Raw genomic sequence first — 26,307 nt, forward strand, 5'->3', positions numbered from 1 at the left:
TAAAGGTGAAATTCGATTATATGCATTGCCCTTATATTCTGTAGAGAAACTAAGAGGAAAAATATGGATATATTGTGATACAGTTTTAGTTAATAAAATAAATTATTAGATTTCCTCGAAACAACTTATTTAATTTTGATCAATAAATTCTTAATGACTTTAAAATATTCAAAAGTTCTTTCCCATCATTTGTTAAATGATGAACAACATACTTGAATTTATCTATGATTGAGAATATCACAAATTGCATTTGTTTATTATAATTGCATTTCTTACTTGCTTACATTTAGAAGCTTTTGAAAATGTGTCAAAGTTTTGGGAATCTGTGATTTATGCTTAAATTAATAATTTATCTTATAATTTAATTGCGTTTTCTTTATGTGAATTTATATTATTTTCAGCGTATGAAAGGGACTTTTATTTTGGTCTGGAGATGTGACGTCATAAGGTTGCGTCTGTGATTCGGCTGAAGAAAGGTTTGTGTTTTTAATCATTTATAGTTTAATCAATATAACCCGTACAGACAGTTTTATAGAGAGCTGTTTAATGTATTATTACTGAATGTAGCATTGTAATAAATAACATTAATGAACGTTTTGTGAGTAAAGTGCATCCATGCATTTGTAACAGAAAAGATGCGTCTCATTTCTTTCATCAACAGATGGAACTTGGCAGCAGAGAATTATTATTGATGGAAGAAACTGATTCGAATTGCCGCGCTGACGATGCTTGTCAAAACAGTGTAAGCTAAATGGAAAACAAACGTGTAATGACAACTTTAACAAGCCAACTGCACATGTTGTTGAATCTATTATATAATCTACAGATCATTCAATAATATTAAAACAAATGTAAAGTTTTTGTAAAATTTGTTTTTTTATTTTTTGTGCTAGATTTTGTTGTTGTTAGGCTAATCAGACCATAAACTCTCACTCTGACTGAGTCTCTTACCAGTGCACTGAACTACTGAACTAGAGCTGATTGAGACACACACAGAGATTTAGTTTGAATGTATTTTTCTTTCTGTTAATTATTCTAATCTTAATCATAACTGTGTCCAAACACACAGAAAAACTCCTGGTGAAGTGACTGAGACCCAAGTGACACAATTATTATAAAGATGGCGTTTATTAAAGAAGAGAGTGAAGACATGAAGATTGAAGAAACATTCAGTGTGAAACAAGAAGAAACTGAGAAACAAACAGGTTGGTTTTTTCCTCAAAGCTTATCTTTATTACAATGTCCAGCTCTACAGATTTTTTTTGGACAATGTAATATGAGTGTCTTAATTAAAGTGGTTTTATTTGACATGGAGCGATAGGGCAAAAATATATATAAAAAAAATTCAGTAAAATCACAATACATACAGTCGGCAACTAATCATAGTTGGGGCGTGGGGGAAAACACAGCGAACATCGTGTGTATTTGAATGACAAAAATGTTGTATTGCGAGTCATTGACGCCTGCCGACCGGCAACGGTACATTGCAAAATTAACTCCAATAGGTTATGATTGCCCTTATTTAATTAAAAACTAGGTCAATGACCCAACCAAATGGTCGGAGGTGTCATTTCCAGACATATTTTGTTATCTGGTTGAATCTCCAGGTAAGACTTCGCGGTAGCTGTAGCGGTAACATTAGCCTAACTCAATCAACTTTCGTATATGTTGCATACTATAACTCCATAAAACTTTGTCACTTACCAATTGTATGTATGCTTCACTCCAAACTATTAATCCTTTTGTAAAACGGTGATCAGTAGTACGAAGTTACCGAGGGACTGTGCTGACAGTGATCCCTAACTCACAGGCAGTCTGTATTGAGTGTAGACTGTAGCGATTGGCCTATCAAGCGAGCCTTCAGCTGATAACGCTAATGTGAATGAGACATCCCTTATGGAATACAACTATAGGAATCTTGTAGTATTTTAGGACAAAATATTATAGTAATCCTATAGGAATACTATAGTATTTTGGGACATACTATAGAAGTACTATAGAGGTAGTACAGAACATCACAGAAGTATTACACTACTATTTATTGCTTGTAGCCAATTGTCCTCCTTTCCGGTTCTGTGCGTTTATTAGGAAGGATGTAGAACTTAAATTCATAATTTGTTTGTTTATTGGCGGTACAGAAAATGACGCAGCACCTCTTCGGCATGATTGTCGCGTTTATTTCAATGAGCGCCAAGGCAATGTTTTCCCCCACGGGCTAAATTCACATCACGTGACGGGGCGTTCCCAGACCAACAGACCAGTATGTATTCAGATTTTATCATGATTATTTTTCATGTTTGTTTTTATTATTTTGCAAGTGAGTGGGCATTACAGCCAAACTAATGTCCAAAACAAAGCCTTACAATGCAACAAAACAAAGAATAATGGCAGACATTTAAGCCAAAGTGCCAAAGAAAAAAACCTTTGTCATTATTTTCTTTGTTATAAAAAAAATAAGAACAAAGATGCACATTACATACACAACATAATATAAAAAACGAAATAAACAGTGCTTAATTTTTTCAGTTACAGCAGGAGTATTGAATGGTAGCATTCAAGAAAGAAATTAAATGAACAAATATAAAAATAAAACAATTATACATTGATTTTTATTAAAGCTATTGTATTAAAGGTCTCAGTCACTCTTTGTGTTTTGTTGTTTTATTAACATTAAAGGGACACCCCCCCCCCCTCCCCCTCAATGAAAATTGTCATAATTTACCGAATACGTTTCTTTCTTCTGTTGAAAAAAAAGTTATTTTGAAAAATGTGGCTAACCAAACAGTTGCTTGTTCCCAGTGACTTCCATAATATATTTATTCCTACTAATGAAGGCAACAGGGCCCAGAAACTGTTTGGTTAGCCACATTCTTCAAAATATCTTCTTTTGTGTTCAGCACAAGAAAGAAATGAATACAGGTTTGTTACAACATTAGAGGGAGTAAATAATGACAGAATTTTTGCTGAACTATCCCTTTATGGACAAGCAGCAGCATATTACTATTAGGCCACTGTTACTTTAAGACCGGCACGCATCTAATATACACGCATATGACACAAAAGCACCCGATTTTCTCTCAAAATGTTTGCTTTCACTTTAGACATAACCAACTGTGTTTATGTAAATCTTGTGAGTATTTGACAGTATTAGCACGATAAGAATTTTTCGAGTCCAGTAACCAGGCGCTGTTAGACAGGCTCTTAGTGTCTGTGCTCTTCGGGTGTATGTGCTTAGAAAAGCGCGAGAATGAAATGTTTAGAAATGTAAAGTAGATAATGAACATTTGTGAATTGCAGTGTCCAATAAGTGTAACTTTACCTCTGCGTTAGCATTTGATGTGAGTGTACGTCGAGTTGTACAGAATGTTGAGACGGGGGCCCCAGAACTGCAACTGATAGAATGCACTGTAGCACGATACTATGATATTTCGTGAGATACAAAAATCGTGATATCACACACCCCTGCATGGAGCAGGTCGCTTCATGTCGACAAACATATTGAGATCACATGACGAGACAAATACTAATGCTGCCATAGAGTGGTTCCCTCGACAAAAACCCAATAAAAATTTTCCATTGGGTTTTTGGCAAAATACAAGCTCTGTGATCATCAAAACTTTATGATACTTGCACGTTTTGACATTGCTGTCTGATTCAATATAGTCAATCCAACATGACCAGTGTGTTTCTGCCCTGCTTTCTTTTCTTTTTTTTACCATTCTCTCCCTTTTATTTAAAACAATTTTTTTACATACCACAATGTGAACATTGCGTTTCCTAACAGAGTTGTTTGCAACAATCAAATGATCAATTATGCTATCAATCTGTGCGCACACTTTAGGTCTGAACCCAAGCAGTGGATTGAATCCTTTTTTGAGGCTTTCTTGCACTTAACTCTTTTTAAAATCCTGCGCTTTATTTTCTCATGCATGCATGTTTCTGTGTTTCCCTGAGGTGTCAATAACTTTAATCCATCATGTGCTGCACGAATACAGGTCCTTCTCAAAAAATTAGCATATTGTGATAAAGTTAATTATTTTCCATAATGTAATGATAAAAATTAAACTTTCATATATTTTAGATTCATTGCACACCAACTGAAATATTTCAGGTCTTTTATTGTTTTAATACTGATGATTTTGGCATACAGCTCATGAAAACCCAAAATTCCTGTCTCAAAAAATTAGCATATCCTCTTAAGCACCGCCCCCTAATTAAAAAAAAAAAGGCTAAAAGTAGCATACCCTAAATCAAACAGGTATAACTTTTCAACCATAAGACCCACATACATGATTCTGGTATCGTTTGATAGATCAGAAGCTATGGGATATAAATACATTGTAAGTAAAAGTCTATCTATTATTATTGAAGAGTAATCTCAGATGGAAAACAGCATAAATAAAATATTAAATATGTAATTTTTTTAGGCGAGAATTAAATAGGGAAAATCCCCAAGGTAAAATGCTGTTTGAAGCCTAAAAACTGTAGAAAACAAAAAAATAACATCTTAACATCATCTGCTCATAGTTTGATGTTATAAGAGTCTAGCATAGCAGAGTTATACATGATTTATTAGAGGCATATCTAGGCGAACTCTCCAAATTTTTGGAGCTTATTTGGGCACATTTTGGCACCATCTGTGCCATTTGAAATTTCTCAGGTACCAAACTGTAAAACTCATTTGATTTAACTTACATGTCACTATAGCTATTTATTCCATCTTAAAACAAAAGTTTTGGCTTTGTTTTGAAAAATCAACCAGACCTCAATATAGTCACCCCATGCAAAAAAAGACAAAATAAAGTTTGACTCCAAATGGAGCAGATTTATTCAGAAACTGAAAACAACAAAACTCAGTATAAATAAACTGGAGAAGAAAAAAACTAAAACAAAACACTAGCAAAAGCTATATCTGTTCTCATAATACCACTAATGGCTGTCATGCCACTCCTGGTAACAGTTTTTCTTTGAGGTGAGGCACAGAGGGACCTGACACTTCCGGCAATATATGGGGGTTTTTACTCTTTGGATGCCAGCCTCCTGGCATCTCCTGCAGTACCGCCGTGCTTGTGTGGCATCACCCCCATAATACATTGGCATGCAGGTGGACGGTGGTGGTGGTGGTGGTGGAGGTGGTGGTGGTGGAGCTGCTGAGGCCTCAGCAAAGCTCAACATTTCTGCAGCCAATCTCTCTCTAAACATTTTCTGTGTGAGAGGCTTCGTTAGTGTGGGCTCGTTCCTCATCTTGATCAGTTCCTTGTGAAGAAGGAAACTGTCCACCACCGCGATGTCAGTAAAATGGTAAAAGAAAGTCTTGTACCACTTTATTGTTTTATGGTGCACAGTGTAATAGCCTATCAAGGCGTCAGAAACATCAACACCACCCATGTTCTTGTTGTAGTCCACAACAGCGTCTGGAACAGGGATGGACTTTGTTTTCCACACACCAGCCTCTTTCACCTTCCTCTTGACATTGTGTCCACTAAAAGCTTCATGGATCGTGGAGCACATGGTCACCTCCCGGGTATCCATCCACTTTACAAAAAGAAGTTTGCCATCTCTTATCCACCGCATATCTCCCCGGGCAGCCTTTTTGTGGAGGTTGTTTTGTGTGGTGTGTGGAAAACCAATACGATTTTGTCTGATGGTCCCACAACAACCAATGTGTTTCGTGTACAAGTCCAGAAACAGGGCAGGGCTAGTATAAAAATTGTCAACAAACAAATTATAGCCCCCACCAAGCAGTGGAAATGGCAAAAGGTCCATGACTGAAGTGTAACTGAGACCATGGCCTGTGGTGTCCACACTCTTGCCGGCGTACACAAAAAAATTCCACGTGTATGCAGTTGATGCATCAGCCAGCACAAAGAGTTTGTAGCCCCACTTTGTGGGTTTGTCCTTCATGTACTGTTTCATGCTGCTGCGGGCCTTGGATGCGACCATCCTCTCATCGATGCAAATGTTTTTATATGGATGGAAGTTGGCTTGGCAGGCAGTCACTATCTCAGTGTAGAGAGGCTTGATCTTGAAAAGCCTGTCATACTGATCCGTGTTCCTCTTCCGCTCATTATCCTCGTCTTCATCTGGGTTACTCAAATGCAGGGACCACAAGATGGCTTCAAAGCGGCCCCGTGACATCTTTTCACCTGGGAAGTGGAAGTTGTATGGCCATGCCTTCCGCCAGTAGTCGGATCTGAGATGCACCTGAACGAGGCCTGTATAAATTATGATGGCCATGAAAATGTAAAATTCCTGTGCTGTTAGCACCTTCCATACAAACTTCATCCCAGCCTGTAGTCGCTTCGCAGCATTGGAATTTGTATTGTCAATAATTGTCCTGACCACAAATGCACTGAAAAAAAGCTGGAACAGTGTGAGGGGAGACCATGATGCTGTCGTATCAAAGGTGGGGCCTTGGATCCTGGCTGGCATGAACCTGGGCGGGTCAGGTTTGTTGTCCTTCTCCTCTCTATTGTGCCACGACTGCTCTTGGTCTCTTGAAGTGGCAGACCTACTCCGACCGTGCTTAGGTCTTGCAGACTTCTGCAGTGCTTTCCCCTTTCTTTTTGGAAGGCTTTCTTGAGGCACATCAGAATCAGATGAGGTGGGGGATGTGCTTGATGGCTGTGGTTGAGGTGTTGATGGCCTTGCCTGTAGCTGAGGTGCAGAACCTTGTCGGGTGCTGGTGCGGCGTGGTCCTGATAGCTGGGGCAGAGGTGTTGATGGCCCTGGCTGGGGGGGGGGTGGGCTGGTGCAGAGGCAGCAGAAGATGAAGGCCCCTCATAATCTTCATCATCACTGTGAAACAAAGGAGGAAGAAAAACTATAAAGATATATTCATGGACTGACACTGAATTTGAACAGAAATGATTCACTGTAACCGAAAACTCTAGTAACATAACCCACTGTAACTGAAAACCCTATACATTTTTATAGAAGTTTAGAGAAATAACCCACAGTAACCGTAAACACTAGTACATTTTGTTTGTACTGGGAAAGTAAACAAACAATCCAGTTTGAGTGTGTGGTAAACATGTTTGTACTTAGAAAGTAAGCAAACAAACAATCCACTTTGAATGTGTGGTAAACATGTTTGTACTAGGAAAGTAAGCAAACAAGCCAGTTTGAGTTTGTGTATTCATTCATTCATTGTAAGGGAATAGGCTAAGTAGAAAAACGGGCATTTTACACTAATAGCAGTGAAACAGCTCCGTAATTTGATACCAACACGATAAGTAAATTATAACAATGTATTTCACATACCTTTCCGATGTTGGAAGTTTATAATCGGGGTCACTGTCGTCCGAAATGCCCTCAGCAACTAACAGATCTTCATCCTCAGAAGAAGAGTCAACAGCACTGACCGGAGCTTCATCGTCCGCCTGGATCATTTCCAGTGCTTCGGCGGTCGTCATCTTCTTCTGCCATTTCCTCTGTGCCATTATTTCTCCTTGAAACGAAAAATAATGACTCGATAATCAATATAATACTCCACGAGTGCGTTCAGGTGTGCGATCAGCTGCGCGCTCCGCTGTTTGTGCTACTTTGCTTCCGCAGAGCGATCATTTGTATTGGCTGTGCGCACTGCGTCATGAAGGCGAACGTCTTACGCGCATCCATATCTCGGCAACCGATTGGTCAATTTGGATGATTGACACCTCTATCGTATCGTCAGAACCAATAGAATCGATGGCATCTCACAAAATCCGTGCAAACAACACCACTAGCCAACCAGGAGCCGACACATGCATTGCGTAATACTAGCATGCTCAACCCACTCCTCATGCACGGTCTTTTACCAAAGCAGGAAATAGCTGCAGACTGTCCGGAATCATCTCAAAGTGACACAGAGGCATCGGAGTAACCGCAAACACAGTTGATATGGCATTGTACGCATTTTTTATCACAAGACAGCAATCGAAGACACAATTCATAGTGGTAAATGTGTAAATAAACGGTTTTTTTCTGTTGTTCACTGACTGTTTACTTCGTGAGTTTTTGTCGTACAGTGATGTGAGTTAGACTGTTGAATTCTGTGGAGCCTCCTGGATCATTTGAGTGGTCGTTTGTATTGATAGATCAACATTAGAGAGATTAGGAGTGCTGTGACTACTGGCATGGACGTGGTTCAGGTTTTACAATAAAATTACTTAATTGCTTCGTGTTTGATGTGTGTTTTGTTATGGCGAAAATGGATAGCATGACTTTTTAGCGGAGTTCTGTCTGATCACGGGGATATGCTGCATATTTAGGTTGCGCTCACACTCTCTGAAGTGAAAGGACATAAAAGGCGTTAAGCCCCGTTGCCCCCGGTACCGGGGGCGTCGGTTTTTAACAGGATATCATGAAAAGGGTCTCTAAACAAGCTATTAACCTAATCATCTGAATCAACTAATTAATTATAAACACCTGCAAAAGATTCCTTAGGCTTTTAAAAACTCCCAGCATGTTTCATTACTCAAAACCGCAATCATGGGTAAGACTGCCGACCTGACTGCTGTCCATGAGGCCATCATTGACACCCTCAAGCAAGAGGGTAAGACAGAAAGAAATTTCTGAACAAATAGGCTGTTCCCAGAGTGCTGTATCAAGGCAACTCAGTGGGAAGTCTGTGGGAAGGAAAAAGTGTGGCAAAAAACGCTGCACAACGAGAAGAGGTGACCGGACCCTGAGGAAGATTGTGGAGAAGGACCGATTCCAGACCTTGGGGGACCTGCGGAAGCAGTGGACTGAGTCTGGAGTAGAAACATCCAGAGCCACCGTGCACAGGCGTGTGCAGGAAATGGGCTACAGGTGCCGCATTCCCCAGGTCAAGCCACTTTTGAACCAGAAACAGCGGCAGAAGCGCCTGACCTGGGCTACAGAGAAGCAGCACTGGACTGTTGCTCAGTTTTGCATGTCATTCGGAAATCAAGGTGCCAGAGTCTGGAGGAAGACTGGGGAGAAGGAAATGCCAAAATGCCTGAAGTCCAGTGTCAAGTACCCACAGTCAGTGATGGTCTGGGGTGCCATGTCAGCCGCTGGTGTTAGTGCACTGTGTTTTATCAAGGGCAGGGCCAATGCAGCTAGCTATCAGGAGATTTTGGAGCACTTCATGCTTCCATCTGCTGAAAAGCTTTATGGAGATGAAGATTTCATTTTTCAGCACGACCTGGCACCTGCTCACAGTGCCAAAACCACTGGTAAATGGTTTACTGACCATGGTATTACTGTGCTCAATTGGCCTGCCAACTCTCCTGACCTGAACCCCATAGAGAATCTGTGGGATATTGTGAAGAGAAAGTTGAGAGACGCAAGACCCAACACTCTGGATGAGCTTAAGGCCGCTATCGAAGCATCCTGGGCCTCCATAACACCTCAGCAGTGCCACAGGCTGATTGCCTCCATGCCACGCCGCATTGAAGCAGTAATTTCTGCAAAAGGATTCCCGACCAAGTATTGACTATTGTGTGCATAACTGAACATAATTTTTTGAAGGTTGACTTTTTTTTTTTGTATTAAAAACACTTCTTTTATTGGTCGGATGAAATATGCTAATTTTTTTGGACAGGAATTTTGGGTTTTCATGAGCTGTATGCCAAAATCATCAGTATTAAAACAATAAAACACCTGAAATATTTCAGTTGGTGTGCAATGAATCTAAAATATATGAAAGTTTAATTTTTATCATTACATTATGGAAAATAATGAACTTTATCACAATATGCTAATTTTTTGAGAAGGACCTGTATATTTTACTCCCTGCAGGGAGCAGAGCTCTGCACACACGTCCTGCTGTCGCACATCGACACAATTCAAGCAATATGTCTCTGATAGAAGAGCTGTCATTCTTAAAGTACTAATAGAATGTGCAATAGTAACATTCTTAAAAGCAGCGTATCGCCATGTCATGCATTGCTGTTTGAGCTGCGCAAGTTAAAAGCTGAAGAATGAATGAACAATGAAGCGCTTTGATAGAGGATTAATTAAATCACATCTTGTATGAGGTTAATTAAATACATTAAACATAATCACAATATTACAACTTAACACAAAAGCACCGTTTGCACTTACACTGTATTTTCTACTTTATCAAGTGTTTCCAGGCATTACTGCACGTTTTCAAAGCCATGATGAGAAACTATTTAAAACCTTTTATTTACCAAAAATATGCTGCAAAAAATAACACTGCTAGATTTTTAGTCCAGCCCAGTGATTAGCTGATGTGACTCAGACTCTCTCCTTGGCATGAAATATTTCAAGATCTGCTTGTGACTGAAGCCACCAAACTACTATACCTGTGATGCCCAAGTCAGAAAGGGTGGACAACAAGATATGGTGGTTTACCATGTCAACAGCAGCAGACAGGTCCAATTAGTATAAGGACAGATGATTTGGAGTTGGCTTTTGCCAGCCCGAAGAGTTTCATCAATGGTCAGCGGTCTCCGCGGGGTGTCTGGTTTTGCAGCCAGACTAGTTGTCAAGTTGGTCATTCTGTGAGAAAAGCAGAGATGATTGAACACAAATCTTTCTGACACAAAAGTTGTCTGATCGGTAGTATTCAACTGCTTTAGGGTTGAGTGTAGTTTTTTGGGGAATGGGGTTACCCTAGCCTCCTTAAATGTGGTGGGAAATTTGACAGTAATCTGGAATATGTTGATGATATGAGTCAGAGCAGTTAGTAATGTAATGTTTTCTGTGAAGGGAGAAAAGGAAGAGAAGAGTGGAATGAGCGTGGGTGATTGTTGGCTGTGGGTAAGTGATGGTTGCCACATTATTGGTGAATCAGCGGGCAAAGTCATCAGCAGTCAGAGAAGAGGTGGAGGGGGGCAGAATAAAGTGGAGAATGTTGTGAATATTTTCTGTGTCTGAGGTGTTGCTGAATTTGGTATTAAGAATTTGCTACAAATGCTTTGCTATTTAGGTTCAGTCGATTGGGGAATTGTTACTCCAGCGATGGTTGGACTAGTGATGGGAAGTCCGGTTCTTTTCCGCAAACCGGTTCTTTCGGACAGTTCGTTTCAATGAACCGGTTAAAAAAAACGGTTCACCAGTTCTTTTACGTCATCATGTAATGACGTCAATTCAATCATCCCGGCGGTTAAAATGCATTTAAAATAAAGACATGTGTAATCATAACTTCAGTTAAATAATAGTACTCATCGTCATAATCATCTTGTATAAGTTTCTTACTTTTACATTTTACAAACGAACCCTATAGCCTACAGGTGATGTGCAAACGCGGATGTTTTACATGTCTTAAAGATATAAAGTGCATAAATGGTCTTCATCATTTTATTTGTTATTAAATAAACTTATATTTCGCCGAATTCGGCCCCTCATTTAAGTCCTCGGTTCACTCGTGCTGTGTCCTCATGTATCAGCACTAGAGATGCGCGGATGGGCTATTATTTCACCCGCAACCACATCACAAAACTCATCATCCGTCCACCATCCATCCGCACCAACGTTTTTTTGGGGGTTTTTTTACTGTGTTTTTATTAATCATTTTCACCATTTAGAAAGACAGGGGAGGAAGGGAAAGAAAAGAAAAAAAGAAGCAAACAATAGAACAGGGGGTACACATTCAATTCTGGAGCAAGTATAGTTTTACATATAATCATTGATTGTTTACATTGCAGTACTCAATCCATTTCTTCCAATATTTTATAAATAAGTCCCTTTTAAGTCTCAAAATAAAAGTCATTTCTTCCATATTAAATATTTCTTTAACAATTTCTATCCATTCTCCAAGTAAGGGGGTGTCCTGCTTATACCAATGCCTTGTAATACTCTTCTTACATGCTACACTTAATATATTAACAAGATATATATCTCCTCTCAACACTGAGTGTGTGTTATTTCCCAGATACAATGTATTGAAATTTCTTGGTATTTTATAACCTAAAATCTTTTGGATCTCCATCAAAACCATGTTCCAGAAAGGTAATATTTTTGGGCAACTCCAGAATACATGAAGATGATCAACATCAGTATGCCCACATATCCTCCAGCATAATTGTGGTGTAGATAATTGTTTACTTTTAATTTTGGGGGTAATGAAATAACGCACTAAATTTTTCCATGCAAACTCTTTCCATCTCTGTGAATAGGTAATCGTATGTTGTGTCATGCAAGCAAAATATCATTCTTCATTTGGAATTTCTTCCTCTAATTCTCTTTCCCATTTCTGCTTAATATAGCTAGATGTGTTTTTTCTATTCTCCATCATGGCCCGATAAAGAGAAGAGATTATTCTGGGATTATTCTTTGTATAGGAATCAACTATCAACTCTACCAGTGTATTCAGCTCCGTACTACCCATTTTTTGAAACTCCCTTTCAAAATAGTCCCGTATTTGTAAATAACGATAAAAATCATTTTTTTCCAAACCATAATTTTCTTTTAATTCAGCAAAACTTTTACATTTTCCACGTGTAACAAAGGTGCACAAAGCAGTCAAACCTTTAGTTACCCATCTCCTGAATCCTACATCAAGGGTCCCTGGTTTAAAATTTTGATCAAATGCCACCCATCTTAACAATTTTATCAGATTTTTTAGGTTATACTGCTCAACTAATTTAAACCATACCTCAAGTGCTGTGACTGATATTTGATCTAGATTCTTTTTTGATGCCAACAATTTTTCTTTATCACCTAAAAGGGACTGTATAGGTAAACTCTGGTTTGCAAGCTCTATATCTTTCCATTTCGATATGTAGCTAGGGTTACACAGACATATACATGGTCTAATTTGTGCTGCGTAAAAAAATTCCAGTAGATTTGGTAGGGCTAGTCCACCTTTGTCTTTTGCTAGCTGTAACGTTGTGTATCTTATTCGAGGTTTTTATCCCCTCCCAGATAAATCTTGAAATCATCCTGTCCCAAGCCCTGAACTGAGTCTTAGGAATTGTTACTGGTAAAGCTTGGAAAAGATACAACAATCTCGGGACAACAAGCATTTTCACGGCCTCTATTCGCGAGCTGAATTCCATAGGTAGAGTCGACCATCTCTCAATGTCTCTTTGGATGTCCTTATTAATAATATTATAATTATTACAATAGAGTTCTGAATATTCTTTTGTTAGAATTACCCCCAAGTACTTGATGTGCTTTGCATCCCATTTTAGGTTATATTTTTGTCTAATTAGTTGTGATGGGGAATAATTAAATGATAGAACCTGAGTTTTTGAGACATTTAATTTATATCCAGATAGTTTCCCATAATCTTCCAGTTTGTTCATAAGTAATGGGAGAGCAGTTTCAGGCTCCTTAAGATAAATAATGACATCATCAGCAAACAACTCGCACCAACGTTTTTGACCAATTTTCAAAACCTCAACCGCCCGACAAGGTGCTGCTGATGACAGCCGCGAGACTAGAAACCGGCTATAACCAACAACCGCGCATCTCTAATCAGCACATCATCAGTTGGCCGAAAGAAAGTTCTGTTTAGAGACGGTGCTATCACGCATGTGCGGTATCTCCAGCTCATCGGTTCTCCGTATCGAACGTGTCCAAAAGAAACAGTTCTCGGTTCTGTACTGGTGATTCAAGAACTGCAACAACCAGTTCTTGACTCGAGACTTGAACCATAGCATAGGCCTGTTTGTGATGAGCAGAGAACTGCTGAAACCTGAATATACAGTCGACAAATCAAAAAATTTGATGCATATCTCCGTTAGTTTAATACGTTATGTTTCAACGCATTATAAACATTTACTAAGCAGTGCACCATTAAAACCTTGGCAAGAGTTTACATCAAAGATTTAAACTGTTGGAAACTCAGAAGCGAAGACCAGAAGACTTGGTTGTATCTTCAGCAGGATTCTTTATTGAGAACACGAGCTGTCGGTAGCTGCAGTCACCAAGTCTAAACTCAATAGCTAAAACACAGTGTTTTATACCTTTCAAGGGGAAGGGATTTACATAAAGATGGAGATCAGCATGACAGTGTAACTCAGAGCCTCTGAAACAAAGGAGATTCCCGGAGATTCCTCAGACCTGCTTTATCATTGAGAAACAAAGCCCAGCTGTTCTTGAGAAGTAGTTCAAGTTCAAGTTCATTTTATTTATATAGCACATTTTATAGCAGTCACTGACTGACCAAAGTGCTTTACAGAACTACAAAATTAGAAGACACCAGCACCCTGAGTAGTAGCACATCATAGAACAGTACAAAAAGGTTAAGAGCAGCTTAAAACTGTTGACGTCCAAGTAGTCTCAGAGATTATCAGTAATAGAAAATAAAAACAGAAAAGACAGTAACAGGTTTAATACTAGTATCATACTCAAAGGAGAGAAATATAAAAATAGACAGAAAGGAATATATAAGTATATATATATATATATATATATATATATCTACCCATACGCACACGTACACACACATACATATGTGCATATAAATACACATACACATACACACACACATATACATACACACACATATATGTACACATATGCACATATATATACATGTACATGCACCTTATTTATAGGCCAAAGAGAACAAGTGCGTTTTTAAAATTGACTTAAAGGAATTCACAGTAGGGGCTATCCGAACGTCCAAGGGCAAATTGTTCCATAGCCGAGGCCCAACCACAGAAAAAGCTCGATCCCCTCTACGTTTAAGTCTGCATTGAGGGACTTGTAACAGATTTTTTTCACCTGATCTCAGACTTCTTGACGGCGTGTAAGGTTGTAGCAGTTCAGTTAGATAGCTAGGCGCTTGGTTGCATAGGGCTTTGTACACAAATAACAGGATTTTAAACTCGATTCTGAGATTAATGGGCAGCCAGTGAAGAGACCTCAGAATTGGGGTGATGTGTTCACTTTTCCGACTATTTGTGAGGAATCTTGCGGCGGTATTTTGCACCAGTTGAAGACGAGCAGTTTGCGTTTTCGAGATACCGCAGTAGAGTGAATTGCAGTAATCTACACGTGTGGTGATGAAAGCATGAACAGCCATCTCAAGGGTTTTGTGATTAAGAAAAGGTTTGACTTTTGCAACAGCCGCAGGTGATAAAAACTAGAGCTTATTACAGAAGAGATTTGCTTGTCAAAATTTAAAGACTCATCCAGACAAACGCCCAAGTTCCGCACACTTGCAGAACTAAATGCCGCTAGTCTGCCTAGATCAAAGGAAGCAGCCTGGGGATTACCAGTTGACCTGAAAACAATGATCTCTGTTTTTTTTTCATTTAAAAACAAAAAAATTTGGTCCAACCAAACTTTTACTTCATCCAGACAACCTAACAATGATGAAAGGGTAGAGGGATCATTTCTCTTGATTGGAACATACAATTGGGTGTCGTCTGCATAACAGTGAAAACATACCCCATGCCTTCTTAGAATGGTGCCCAGTGGTAAGATGTAGAGGGAAAAGAGAGAAGGCGCTAAAATAGAACCTTGAGGAAGGCCACAGGTTAGATGCGCAACAGAGGAAGAGCAATTTCCTAGCTTGACTCTGAAAGTACGACCCGAGAGATAAGATTGGAACCACTGGAGGACGAAAACTTTTAGCCCTACATCATATTCTAGTCTGGATAACAGGATAGAGTGGTGGATAGTATCAAAAGCTGCCGACAGATCAAGAAGGACAAGAGCCACAGAGTCACCAGTGTCAGTGGAGCGATAGATGTCATTTAACACTCTCAGCAGAGCAGATTCAGTACTGTGAGCAGACTTAAAACCAGATTGAATTTTCAGAGATATCATTGCGTTTTAGAAAGAGCTGGAGTTGGTCAAGAACAACTTTTTCCAACACCTTAGTGACAAAAGGCAAAACAGAGATAGGACGGAAATGATTTAACACAGTAGTATCCAGTGAAGGCTTCTTGAGCAAAGGAGTGACAGTGGCCTCCTTGAGGGCAGCAGGGATAGAGCCGGTAAGGAGGCATTTATTAACAAAGGATACCAATCCTGGCCCTACTGAATCGATAATCAATTTAAGAAACTTAGGAGAGATGATGTCTAGAGAGCAGTACGAAGGTTTTATCTTTGTGATAATTTCTTTGAGGAGATTCAGAGTGATTGGCTTGAAAGCATCCCAGGTAACAGGGTTCATCAACAGACTAATTGCAGAGCGGCTGGCATTGCATCTCAAGTTAGATATTTTGTCAGTAAAAAATCTCAAGAAACGTTCACATAGCTCATCCGAAACATCATTCCATACATTTACCGGAGGATTTAAAACCGAGTTTATAACAGAAAATAAAACCTTTGGTCTAGAGTGGTTAGCCATAATCATGTTAGAGAAGTGCGCAGCTTTTGCCGCCTTTACAGCATTTTGATAGGTTGACAGACTGTCTTTAAATAACTGAAGTGAAATATGTAGCTTGTCCTTCTTCCATTTGCGCTCAGCCTTTCTGCTAGCTTGTCTTATTCGCCGAATATCCACGTTGAGCCATGGTTCAGATTTCGGTTTAGGTTTGAAGGGCTTAAGCGTAGAGGTTTCATTTAAGGCATTTAACCAAGTGGAGTATAGCAGACCGAGATGTTGGTCAGCATCTAGTTCCAATAGTGGAGAGTTCAGCAACAAGTGTGTGGAGGAATTCATAAAGTGCTCGTTAAAATTTAAGTCAAAAAGAGGAGAGTATGATCTAGATAGTCTTACATCTTCACTAGTGGTTTGAGCAATGCAAGGAAGAGATGTAGAAAATAAAATTGGCTTATGATCCGAAAGCATAAAATCAGATATTACAACCTCACTAATCACCATCCCATATGAAAGCACAAGGTCCAATGTGTGACCCTTCATGTGAGTGGAATCATTTATCCACTGGACTAGGTTAAAAGATTCAATGAGGCTTAGAAAATCCTTTGAGAGAGTATTAGATTGACAACAAACGTGGATATTAAAATCACGCACCAATAAAAAACGATCATAGGTTGTGGTGATATTACCAATGAGTTCTGTAAATTGCTGAATGAAGTCCTTGAGTGAATGTGGCGGACGGTAAATCCCCCCTAATAAAATAGGGCCATTCCAGTCTAAGTGAAGTAGTTGCGCTTCAAAGCTTGAAAAAGCACTGACAGGAACCGGCCGGCATCGCACAGAAAATGAGTCTTTAAAAATAGTCACGATCCCGCCCCCTCGTCTGTTCGGGCGGGGGGTGTTGAAAAACGAACAGTCATTAGGAACTAGTTCAGAAAAAGGGGTTAGGTCACCAACCGTAATCCAGGATTCAGTGATGAACATGAAATCCAAACAGTGAGAGGAGAAGTCGTCGTTGAGCAGGAAGGTTTTATTGACCAAGGATCTGGCGTTGATCAGTGCCATTTTGGGCGGATGAATCACATCGGGGAAAGCTCCGCCTTTCTTCAAAGAACGTAGATTACCGGGATTCACACCGTTTTGCCGATGACAGCTGCCAACCCGAGGTAAGCCAACCAAATGGACAGGCGAAGATCGCAGGGGAGTGATAGATAGGAGCCACCGATGAACCAGCGCTCGCGATCGGCGGGCAACGAAATCGCTGTCCGACATATGATTTGCATCGATCCAGAGTCTTTCAGTAGCTTTCAATCTGATGGTGCGTCCACCCCGACTCCCGCGTTTCCTTCTGCGTTTCCTTTGTAAAATGATAGGCGGCCACTGGCGAATACATTCCAATGTATGCATAGTGGTGTTTCTGTGTGATTGATTAAAAGCGTGCACTACATCCTGCTTATAAAAGTCCATAAAAGAGGTGCGAATGTTCAAGAGAGACTGTCGGTCATAGACCAGACGTGTGCAGCAATTAGAGGCCCAGATAGACATCCATAAAAATATCCAAAACAATAAGTACAAGAGAGACCGACGGCCAACCGAACACACAGGCGCCATCTTGAATCCCCAGAGTCCTTTGACAGCTTCTCCAATAGCCCAAAAGGTAAAAGTAACAAAAGGTTAATGTCATCATCTATGCCTCCAAATGGTAAACACTTGTGTGAACTTTCTCAGTTAAAATACTGTTGAACCTAAATTAGACATTTAATAAATTTGTAATACAACAATATAAACTTACAAATTAAATGAGCTGTTCCTGAAAATATTATTTTAGTACAATAATAAATGTTTAGTTTAACAGTTTTACAATCCATTCATTGTGTTTCCAAACTTTAAGATAATACAGTAATAATAAAGTAATTATGTGATCAACATGTTTCCAACATGTTTTATTTTGTTACACTACTGATGTTCAACTAAATACTTAAAGGTGCAAAACGCAAGTCTCTGAGTTTTTGCAGAACTACGCCTCTGGCGACAAGCGAAACTGCAACCAGAGTTGTGCACGCTCATGGACCACACGCACATGCACGCATGGACGAGCACGAGCTGTTCATAACTGAAGGAGCATCTGCCGCACAGATCTTTGGTGTACAGCCAAAATGTCTTAAGTGGTAATAAAGTTATAAATCTGCAAGTCATTTCAAATATATGGAAGGAAAGACATTTGAGTAAATTACTCTTATGTGTGAGGGGAAAAACGGGGGGGGGGGGGGTAGTAAACTTTGTTTATGTTTTTACTGTATCCACCTATGATTGTATTGTTATGAAAACACGTTCATGAACAATATAATTGATTACTTCGCAAAAGCTCAAAATAATAATCATGCCATACACGGTTGGTCAACAACGTTCACTCAAATTTCTCAAGGTAATAAACAATCAAATGTCACCATGACGTTTTCATAAAAGCCAAACAGGCTAATCCGCCGAAGACTTGCGGGGTTCAGCCTGTTATTGATCTGCTAAGTAGAATATTCCAATAACAATACATCCTTTTTCTGTTATAATTTACTCAAAATTTCTGTCTAATTATCGGTCATTTTTTCAGCATGTTATATCACACTCAAGAATCTTGAACTGTTTTGCTAATCACTAAACTACATGTAGCGCTGATTTATTTAGTAGATATTTTGACAGGGACAATACACACTGACAATCATTAATGTGAAATGTGTCAATACTTTATTTAGTAAATAGTTAGTCTGACAAACAGTATGAGTAAAGTAAAAATATTTACCCCTTTACCATTGTATTTCCCTTCCTGCAATGTTCAGAATAAAACATGTATTTTATCACAATACCAAAATATTTTACGTTTTCCTCGTTTTGATAGAATACGATCTCCCACATACCTCATATATACTACATACAAAATGTACCACATTCACGGGAACAATTTACTATTTTTACCGAAAAATACAATATAGCCAATGCAACGGCGTTCTTCCTTGTTGGTCAATGACGTGAACACCTTGGCATGTTAGCAATGGACACAAGGCTAACGTTACCGGTAGGCCATACACAAAAACATAGTTAGCATCTTTTATTGGATATGTTTTATGTTTCATGTTGTACTATTCTTCCGAACACAATTCCTAGTTTATGAAACTGTTCACTAACAATGGTAGTAAAACCAAACGCTTACGCTAAAGCATTACACATTTTACGCATCGTCATTTGTTGTCATACATAGATTGGCCGTATCTAACATTAGAGACTGGGCTATATCTTACCGTTTTATCAAGAAAAAAGCCAACTGAGGATCCCGTTTGAGACCAAGAGCAGACCAGAGATCTCTCCTTTTGTTGAATGCCTTGCCGACGTTGACTCTCGTCTTACTCCGACGCCTGTCTGACTCCAATTTGGACCTTTTGGTGGCACTAGACAAAAATTTTCTTTTCTTTACTTTACGTGGAGTTTGCGTTGGGGTTTGGAACGGTCTCTTTGAATCCATCTTCTACCTTTGACGCACGAGTTGTCTTCGCTGATGCGGAGAATGGCGGCGCCGGCGAATACACAAACCTGCGAGACATAGCCTGGTGAGCGTGAACGCGCATGACGTCACTCCCAGTCTCAAATTCGAGCCCGAATCCCTCTTATTTATTTTACTGTACAGGATTATAGAGGCAATTGCACTGATCAGAGAAGGGCTCATTCAGCCCATCAGGCAATTGTTTATGCATGTATGGGTTAGAAAACGTGTATTTTTAACATGAATTGTTGCACAATGCACCTTTAAGAAACGTACATTTCGTCCCTCAGAAAAATTGCACGCATGCTCAGCTCATCAACTCATCAGTTCTCATTATGTCGAACATGTCCGAAAGAAACAGTTCTCGGTTCTGTACGGGTGATCCGAGAACCGCTGTACCTGTGCGTTCGGTAGTACGGTCATGCGCAGCATCAGCTGCTCGTGCTCATCACTTCTCTAAGAACCAACATGTCTCAGTTCAGTGAACTGTTGGAGTTACTGGAGTAAAATATACTCCGGGATATTGGTTTATTTCGATTCGGAGGGACTGTCAGGCATGTCTGAAAGTGAGTAATTTTAGTAACTTGTGGATCAGCACTGACGCAAGACGCGAACTGTTTAGAATGATTCAGTCCGATTAGTGTACTGGTTCGACCGGTTCACTAAAAAGAACCGGTGCAAAAGAACGATTCGTTCACGAACCGGCCATCACTACTTTGGATGGCGTGCCGCACAAGCCCTGAAAAGTGAAGCCAAAGCGTCTCGATGACCCCCCTGTGACCGGTCCTAGTATAGGTCATAAACCTCGCCTCCCCATGTTATTCAACGGGCCGTGAGACCAACTAAACAATTAAAATACACTTCACATATCTTTTTTCAAAAGATAGTTTCTCTCATTTACCGTTTTATCACGCTGATGTAATTTCAAGTGTTTTTTTTTTAAATAAGTTTGTTTTAGTTGGTTATTTGATGCTATAAAAACGGCACTGTGGCGTCATGATTGACAGCTGTGATTGACAGGTTCTCTGAGCAAAGTAGTCACTGAAGCAACAACTGACTTTTTTTTGGAATCTTCGGAGGATATTAGGATATAAAATTTAATATCTAAATTTATTTATTTAAATATTAATTTATTTCACACCAACATAATGTGTTGTTCTGCAGCAGAGGCGTGTGCTTGCGATTGATTCAGCGAGAGTGAAGGAGGGGCGTTGATTTCGCGGCTTTACTTCCTGCTCACTGCTGCGCATGTCTGGTCCCGAAATCGCAACTGCGCCGACTCAAGTCCCAAGATGTCAGCGCCATATCAGGACAATGGTGACTTCACTTTTCGCCAATGGAAGAGAGCGAAGGGGTGTCGTCCATCTTTTTTTACAGTCTATGGTTTGGACCAACATGATCGACATGATGGGTCATTCAGAAGTTATAACAAACATTTGCTGCTTCCTCTCTGACAATTTTTATCTTTTAATAAATCATTACATGGAATTACTGTGTGATGAGTTTTTCGTCTGATGGTTGAGCAGGAAGTGGCGCTCTTTTCTTTTCCCTTTAAACCGTTTAAATCCTAGAAGAAAGAAGTAAATGGGAGATTGAGATGAGTATATTCAATAATTTAAAAAAATTTTTTTTTAAGGGTTTAACTGGCAGCTTGAAAGTTTTTGGGATTTGTCCTGAAGAAAGTGAAAAGTTAGTAATATTGAGCAGGGGTTCTCAGAATACATGTAACATATTTCTGTAGCTTAATGGTTAAAGGATCTAGTTGTATGTTGGTTTTGATGCTTTACATGTCTAAATGTTTATGTCTGTTGCTTTGTGCCATTAAACCAGGATTAACTGTGGTCTTTTTTCACCTTAGACATGATGGCGGTGAAAGAAGAGAGTCAAGATCTGAAGAAAAATGAAGAAAAATATCAATATGAGGATCATCATGATTTCATAACTGGAGTAAAATCTTTTAGTTTTGATAAACATGGGAAACTTAAAGTTCACATGACAATTCACAATGGAGAAAAACCTTACACATGCCCACAGTGTGGAAAGAGTTTTAATCTAAAAGGATACTTTAAAGAACACATGAGAATTCATACTGGAGAGAGCCCTTACACCTGTCAAAAGTGTGGAAACAAATTTACTCAAAAAGGAAGCCTTAACAGGCACGTGAGAATTCACACTGGAGAGAAGCCTTACACCTGCCAACAGTGTGGAAAGAGTTTCAGTCAACATGGAAACCTTGCAGACCACATGAAAGTTCACTCTGGAGAGAAGCCTTACACCTGCCATCAGTGTGGAAAAAGTTTCAATCGAAAAGGAAACCTTAATTGCCACATGAGAATTCACACTAAAAAGAGCCTTTTCACCTGCCAACAGTGTGGAATGAGTTTCACTGTAAAAGGAAGCCTTAACAGCCACATGAAAATTCACACTGGAGAAAAGCCTTACACATGCCTTCAATGTGGAAAGAGTTTTGATCAACATGAAAACCTTGAAGTCCACATGATAAGAGTTCACTCTGAAGAGAAGCTTTACACATGCCCTCAGTGTGAAAAGAGTTTCAATCAAAAAGGACACTTTGAAGTCCATATGAGAGCTCACGCTGAAGAGAAGCTTTACACATGCCCTCAGTGTGAAAAAAGTTTCAATCAAAAAGGACACTTTGAAGACCACATAAGAATTCACACTGGAGAGAGGCCTTTCACTTGCCAACAATGTGGGAAAGGTTTCAACCGAAAAGGAATCCTTAACAGGCACATGAGAATTCACACGGGAGAGAAACCGTTTATATGTGGGCACTGTGGAATGTGTTTCCAATATAAAGTAACCCTAAAGTACCACATGAGGATTCACTTGTGATAGAACTGTTGTTGTTTTTTTACTGCTTTATATTTCATCAGTGTGAAAGTAATTTCACAGGAAACACATTAGGAATAATTGAATAACTTACACCGAAGACTGTGGAAAGGTGAATAAAGGAACAGAAACAAAAGCCGCGTTTCCACCGCAATTACCAGGAACTATTTGTCCCAGGAACTTTTTTCATAGGAAACTTTTTTTTGCCCCAGACCGGTTGCCTACTGCGTTTACACCGCGGTCTAAAGTACCGGGAAGATTATGTAAATTAGTCTGGTGACGTTGAACTGCGTGCGACTGCTTCTCCCTCCCAGTCTGCGCGACGCGTTTGTTTTGAGTTTGGAGGATATTCAAGCTGTGCTGCTTTTGTGTGCGATCTATTGGTTTACTAACGAGGTAATTAACAAAACGTCAGAAAAGAGACGAGCATTAATACTACTGCTGTGCGTTAAACACGTTATTAACGGCGTTAACGCAAACACATTTTAACGGCGTCAATTTTTTTATCGTGAGATTAACGCTCTTTTTGGCCTAGCAAACTTTGTATTTTTTTCACATGCTGTTGCAACAACTAGTAACGTTAGAAAAACTACAACATCACACCGGATAGCTATAAGTAGCTACCGGAAACAAAACAACAGGCACGCCGCACATACTTGTTTGGGCTTGCGCGCCGGCCAAAGAGTAGTAGGCTAACGTTACGTTTTGAGTGGATGGCGCGAGCGCGAGACGCCGATCTAGAGACATGCACTCTCAATGCAATAGAGTGCGGTGCGGGACTAGATTTGATGGCCGAGCGCGGGCGCGAGCGGTAATGCACTCACTCTGTGTGTGCGGATACGGGAGAATAAAACGATTTGCGGGACTCCCGCAAACTACAAATATCTATGAATAAAACATAAAAACTAATACATTTTTATTCATATGTTGCAGAAAAGCAACAAGAACAACTAAAACAAAATAGAAACGATTTACAGGCCAGAGTTTCTTTTTATAACATGTTTGCAGCGTTGAGGGATGTAGCCAATCACAGACATATGTGTTGATTTCTTGAACGCAATGGCCAATCAGAAGCATTTAAAATAGACTCCCCTCACCGCTCAAAACTGACTTTTTGTTCAGTGCTGAATTCTGTATGCTGGCAAATACTCAAATTATAACAAACAAGGTGTATATATTATGAAAGATGCATTGTGCAGTCAGCTTCATTGATAATAACAGATGTGTGAGATTGCGATGAACTGATGTCAGCTTTTTAGGAATTATTAAGGGAGCGCACTTTGCGCGCATTCAGTCATGCCAAACCATGCACTCAGTAGCCTGCTTGCTTTTATGTTATAACAGTGGTTTGTTTGTTAATGCTTTAATAACAAATAATTTATCAGGAGCATTTATGCTGATGTGTATGGTGGCGACACGTAGGCGAAAGTATTTGGAGGTAGCCTACAAAAAAAAGTCTATTTGCGAGCGGGAGCGGGACAAAAATGTTGCGCGTGGGAGAAAGTAACATAGAAAGAAGTTGAGAACGTCAGTTATAACAACCCACGTATTAAAAAATGGTCGGGTTTAAATCGGGCTCGGGCTCATAATTACAGTTTATGTGTCGGGCCGGGCTCGGACACAATGCGCACGGGCTCGGGTCGGGCTTGATTTTTTTGGGCCCGATCTAAGCTCTACAATGGATGACTTCAGACAGAAGCACATGGATACCACAGCTAAGAACAAACTTACTGCCGATCCACTTTTCCATGTTGATAAGAGCATTAAAATTAGAAAAAATAATGAGACAAAAAGAAATCAAGGGACATTTAGAATAGATAAAAATGTGCGATTAATCGCGAGTTAACTATGGCATTAATGCGATTAATCGCGATTAAATATTTTAATCGTTTGACAGCACTAATTAATTCTAAAGCGTATTCAGAAAGCTCGTAATGCTAGATATAAAAGTAGACAACGTTTGTTATCAGCTATAGTGGACATTGACCGTGAGATGGATGGGACGAACGCGCGCCATCGGGCAGAAAGAACAAGATTGGTAAGAAATTAATCCACCAAAATTAACAAGAGTTGTGAATAATATTATTATCGATTACATCAACTTATTTTTTGCAACTTTTGTGTGTTTTAGATATGGGAGTACTATCGAATGCGTCGTGTTTCGCGATCGGTTTGGATGCACACTAGAACAACAGAATGGTGAGACAGCGTGGTTCCAACTTTCACCGAAGCACAGTGGATAAAGAATTTCCGGATGTCTAAGGATACTTTTCTGTACCTCTGTCGTCGATTGCAACCCCAACTGGAGAGACATGACACAAACTACCGACATTGTGTATGTGATGCCAGAGTGCTACGTTTGTCAGGATTGTGGGACCTAGTGGATCGGGGTTTGTTACTACCTGATGTAACCAAGAACATTTGTGGACATGATGTGGGGTACTATGTCCTTGGTGATGCAGCCTATCCTTTGAAGAGCTGGCTGATGAACCCTTTCACCGACAACGGACGACTGACACCCCAACAACTTGTGTACAACCATAAAACAAGCAGAGCCAGGGTGGTGGTTGAGAATGCTTTTGGCAGACTAAAGGGCAGATGGAGGTGTTTGCTAAAACGAAATGACTGCAATATACACAAGGTCAAATCCCTGGTGATGGCATGTTGTGTTCTGCATAACCTCTGTGAAATGAATGGTGATGAGTTCAGAGAAGAATGGACTACGGGTACATTCAACCAGCCTGACGGGGCACTGTCATCCACTGTAGAGGCCGAGGGTCTTGATGCACGTACAGGCCTAATGAAGTTTTTGACTACAGTGTAGGAAACTGCACTATCACTGGCTACACACCATAAAGTGTTTTTTTTTTTTTTTTTTTTGGTTAGGGAAAAATAACCTTCAGGTGCTGTAATGCACTTTTTTAGGCTGTATACACCTGTTGTACATTGTTTTTGCTGTCTAACACTTTTTTTTGTAAATAAAAATGATTACTTCTAAATCATGTTTGGTTTTAACTTATTCTGTTATAACCTTCTGTTTACAGGTGAAACTTGAAAATTAGAATAACATGCAAAACTTTATTTCAGTAATTCAACTTAAATGCAAAGTGAGATATTTCAGCTATGAAAATCAAATTCAAAATTAGAATAAATGTGTAGTTTTCATAAGCTGTAAGCCATATAGTCATAATTATAACAGGCTTGAAAATGTAACTGTACGTTCACACCGCCGCCGACTTGAGCGTCAAAGAAGCTCTGGCCGCTCTGTCAAGGACGCTTGTCAAAAAGCACGGGGAAGCTCGTTGACGCTTTGGACGCTCTTATGTAGCAGGGAGAAGAGAAGTGTCACAACATGAAATGTAATAAACAGAAAAAAACAAGCAATACATTGAAGAAACCTTTTATAATGACAGCATTTTTATAACTGTTTTGGTCACTTTTGGTCGGGGAAAAAAATAATAATTAGCTATTATTATTATTATTATTTGCATTAGGCTATTATTTGCATTAGTGCAATTGGTCAAATCTTTGTCACCGTGAGCAAATGAATTGCATTCCCATGCGTCGTTCTTTTGTAACTGGTCCCTGTAAGCAAACAACGTCATATCATATATGTTAGGAAACCCAGCAACAGCGATTATCAGCTTCTCCTCCATTTTCTCGGAACTAATGTTTTGGTAGGAACGAAAGTTCACATCGTATGTTTCTCCGGAATCAGCCAGAGTGAAGG

General features: G+C 39.6%; 3 protein-coding genes across 4 annotated transcripts in view; 1 reads left to right on the forward strand and 2 right to left on the reverse strand.

The window, feature by feature from the left end:
* Positions 1–26,307, reverse strand: part of LOC143741621 (uncharacterized) — a 399,552-nt gene that overhangs the window by 224,733 nt on the left and 148,512 nt on the right. The window lies entirely within an intron of this gene.
* The window catches only part of LOC143741618 (uncharacterized), a 548,742-nt gene that overhangs the window by 86,042 nt on the left and 436,393 nt on the right, over positions 1–26,307 (reverse strand). The window lies entirely within an intron of this gene.
* Positions 419–25,576, forward strand: LOC143741617 (uncharacterized). 2 transcript variants are annotated; one of them, XR_013205173.1, is made up of 5 exons: positions 419–476; positions 662–742; positions 1,070–1,205; positions 21,586–24,615; positions 24,709–25,576. XR_013205173.1 is itself a non-coding variant. In XM_077233880.1 (4 exons), exons 3-4 carry the CDS (start codon positions 1,121–1,123, stop codon positions 22,578–22,580), a joined length of 1,080 nt encoding a protein of 359 aa, XP_077089995.1. In that variant the 5' UTR covers positions 419–476; positions 662–742; positions 1,070–1,120; the 3' UTR covers positions 22,581–25,576. The 2 variants fall into 2 exon arrangements, 1 of the variants encoding a protein (XP_077089995.1); XM_077233880.1 differs by having other exon boundaries at positions 21,586–25,576.

The sequence above is a fragment of the Siphateles boraxobius genome, unplaced genomic scaffold, assembly GCF_051911475.1.
Source record: "Siphateles boraxobius isolate OS27281-9 unplaced genomic scaffold, OSU_SipBor_1 19, whole genome shotgun sequence".
Classification (NCBI taxonomy): domain Eukaryota; kingdom Metazoa; phylum Chordata; class Actinopteri; order Cypriniformes; family Leuciscidae; genus Siphateles; species Siphateles boraxobius.

Excerpts from the sequence above, each read along its gene's own strand:
- LOC143741617 (XM_077233880.1), top strand. The coding sequence starts at position 1,121 with ATGGCGTTTATTAAAGAAGAGAGTGAAGACATGAAGATTGAAGAAACA. Across the intron at positions 1,206-21,585 it reads AGAAACTGAGAAACAAACAG|ACATGATGGCGGTGAAAGAA; the intron begins GTTGGTTTTTTC and ends TTTTCACCTTAG.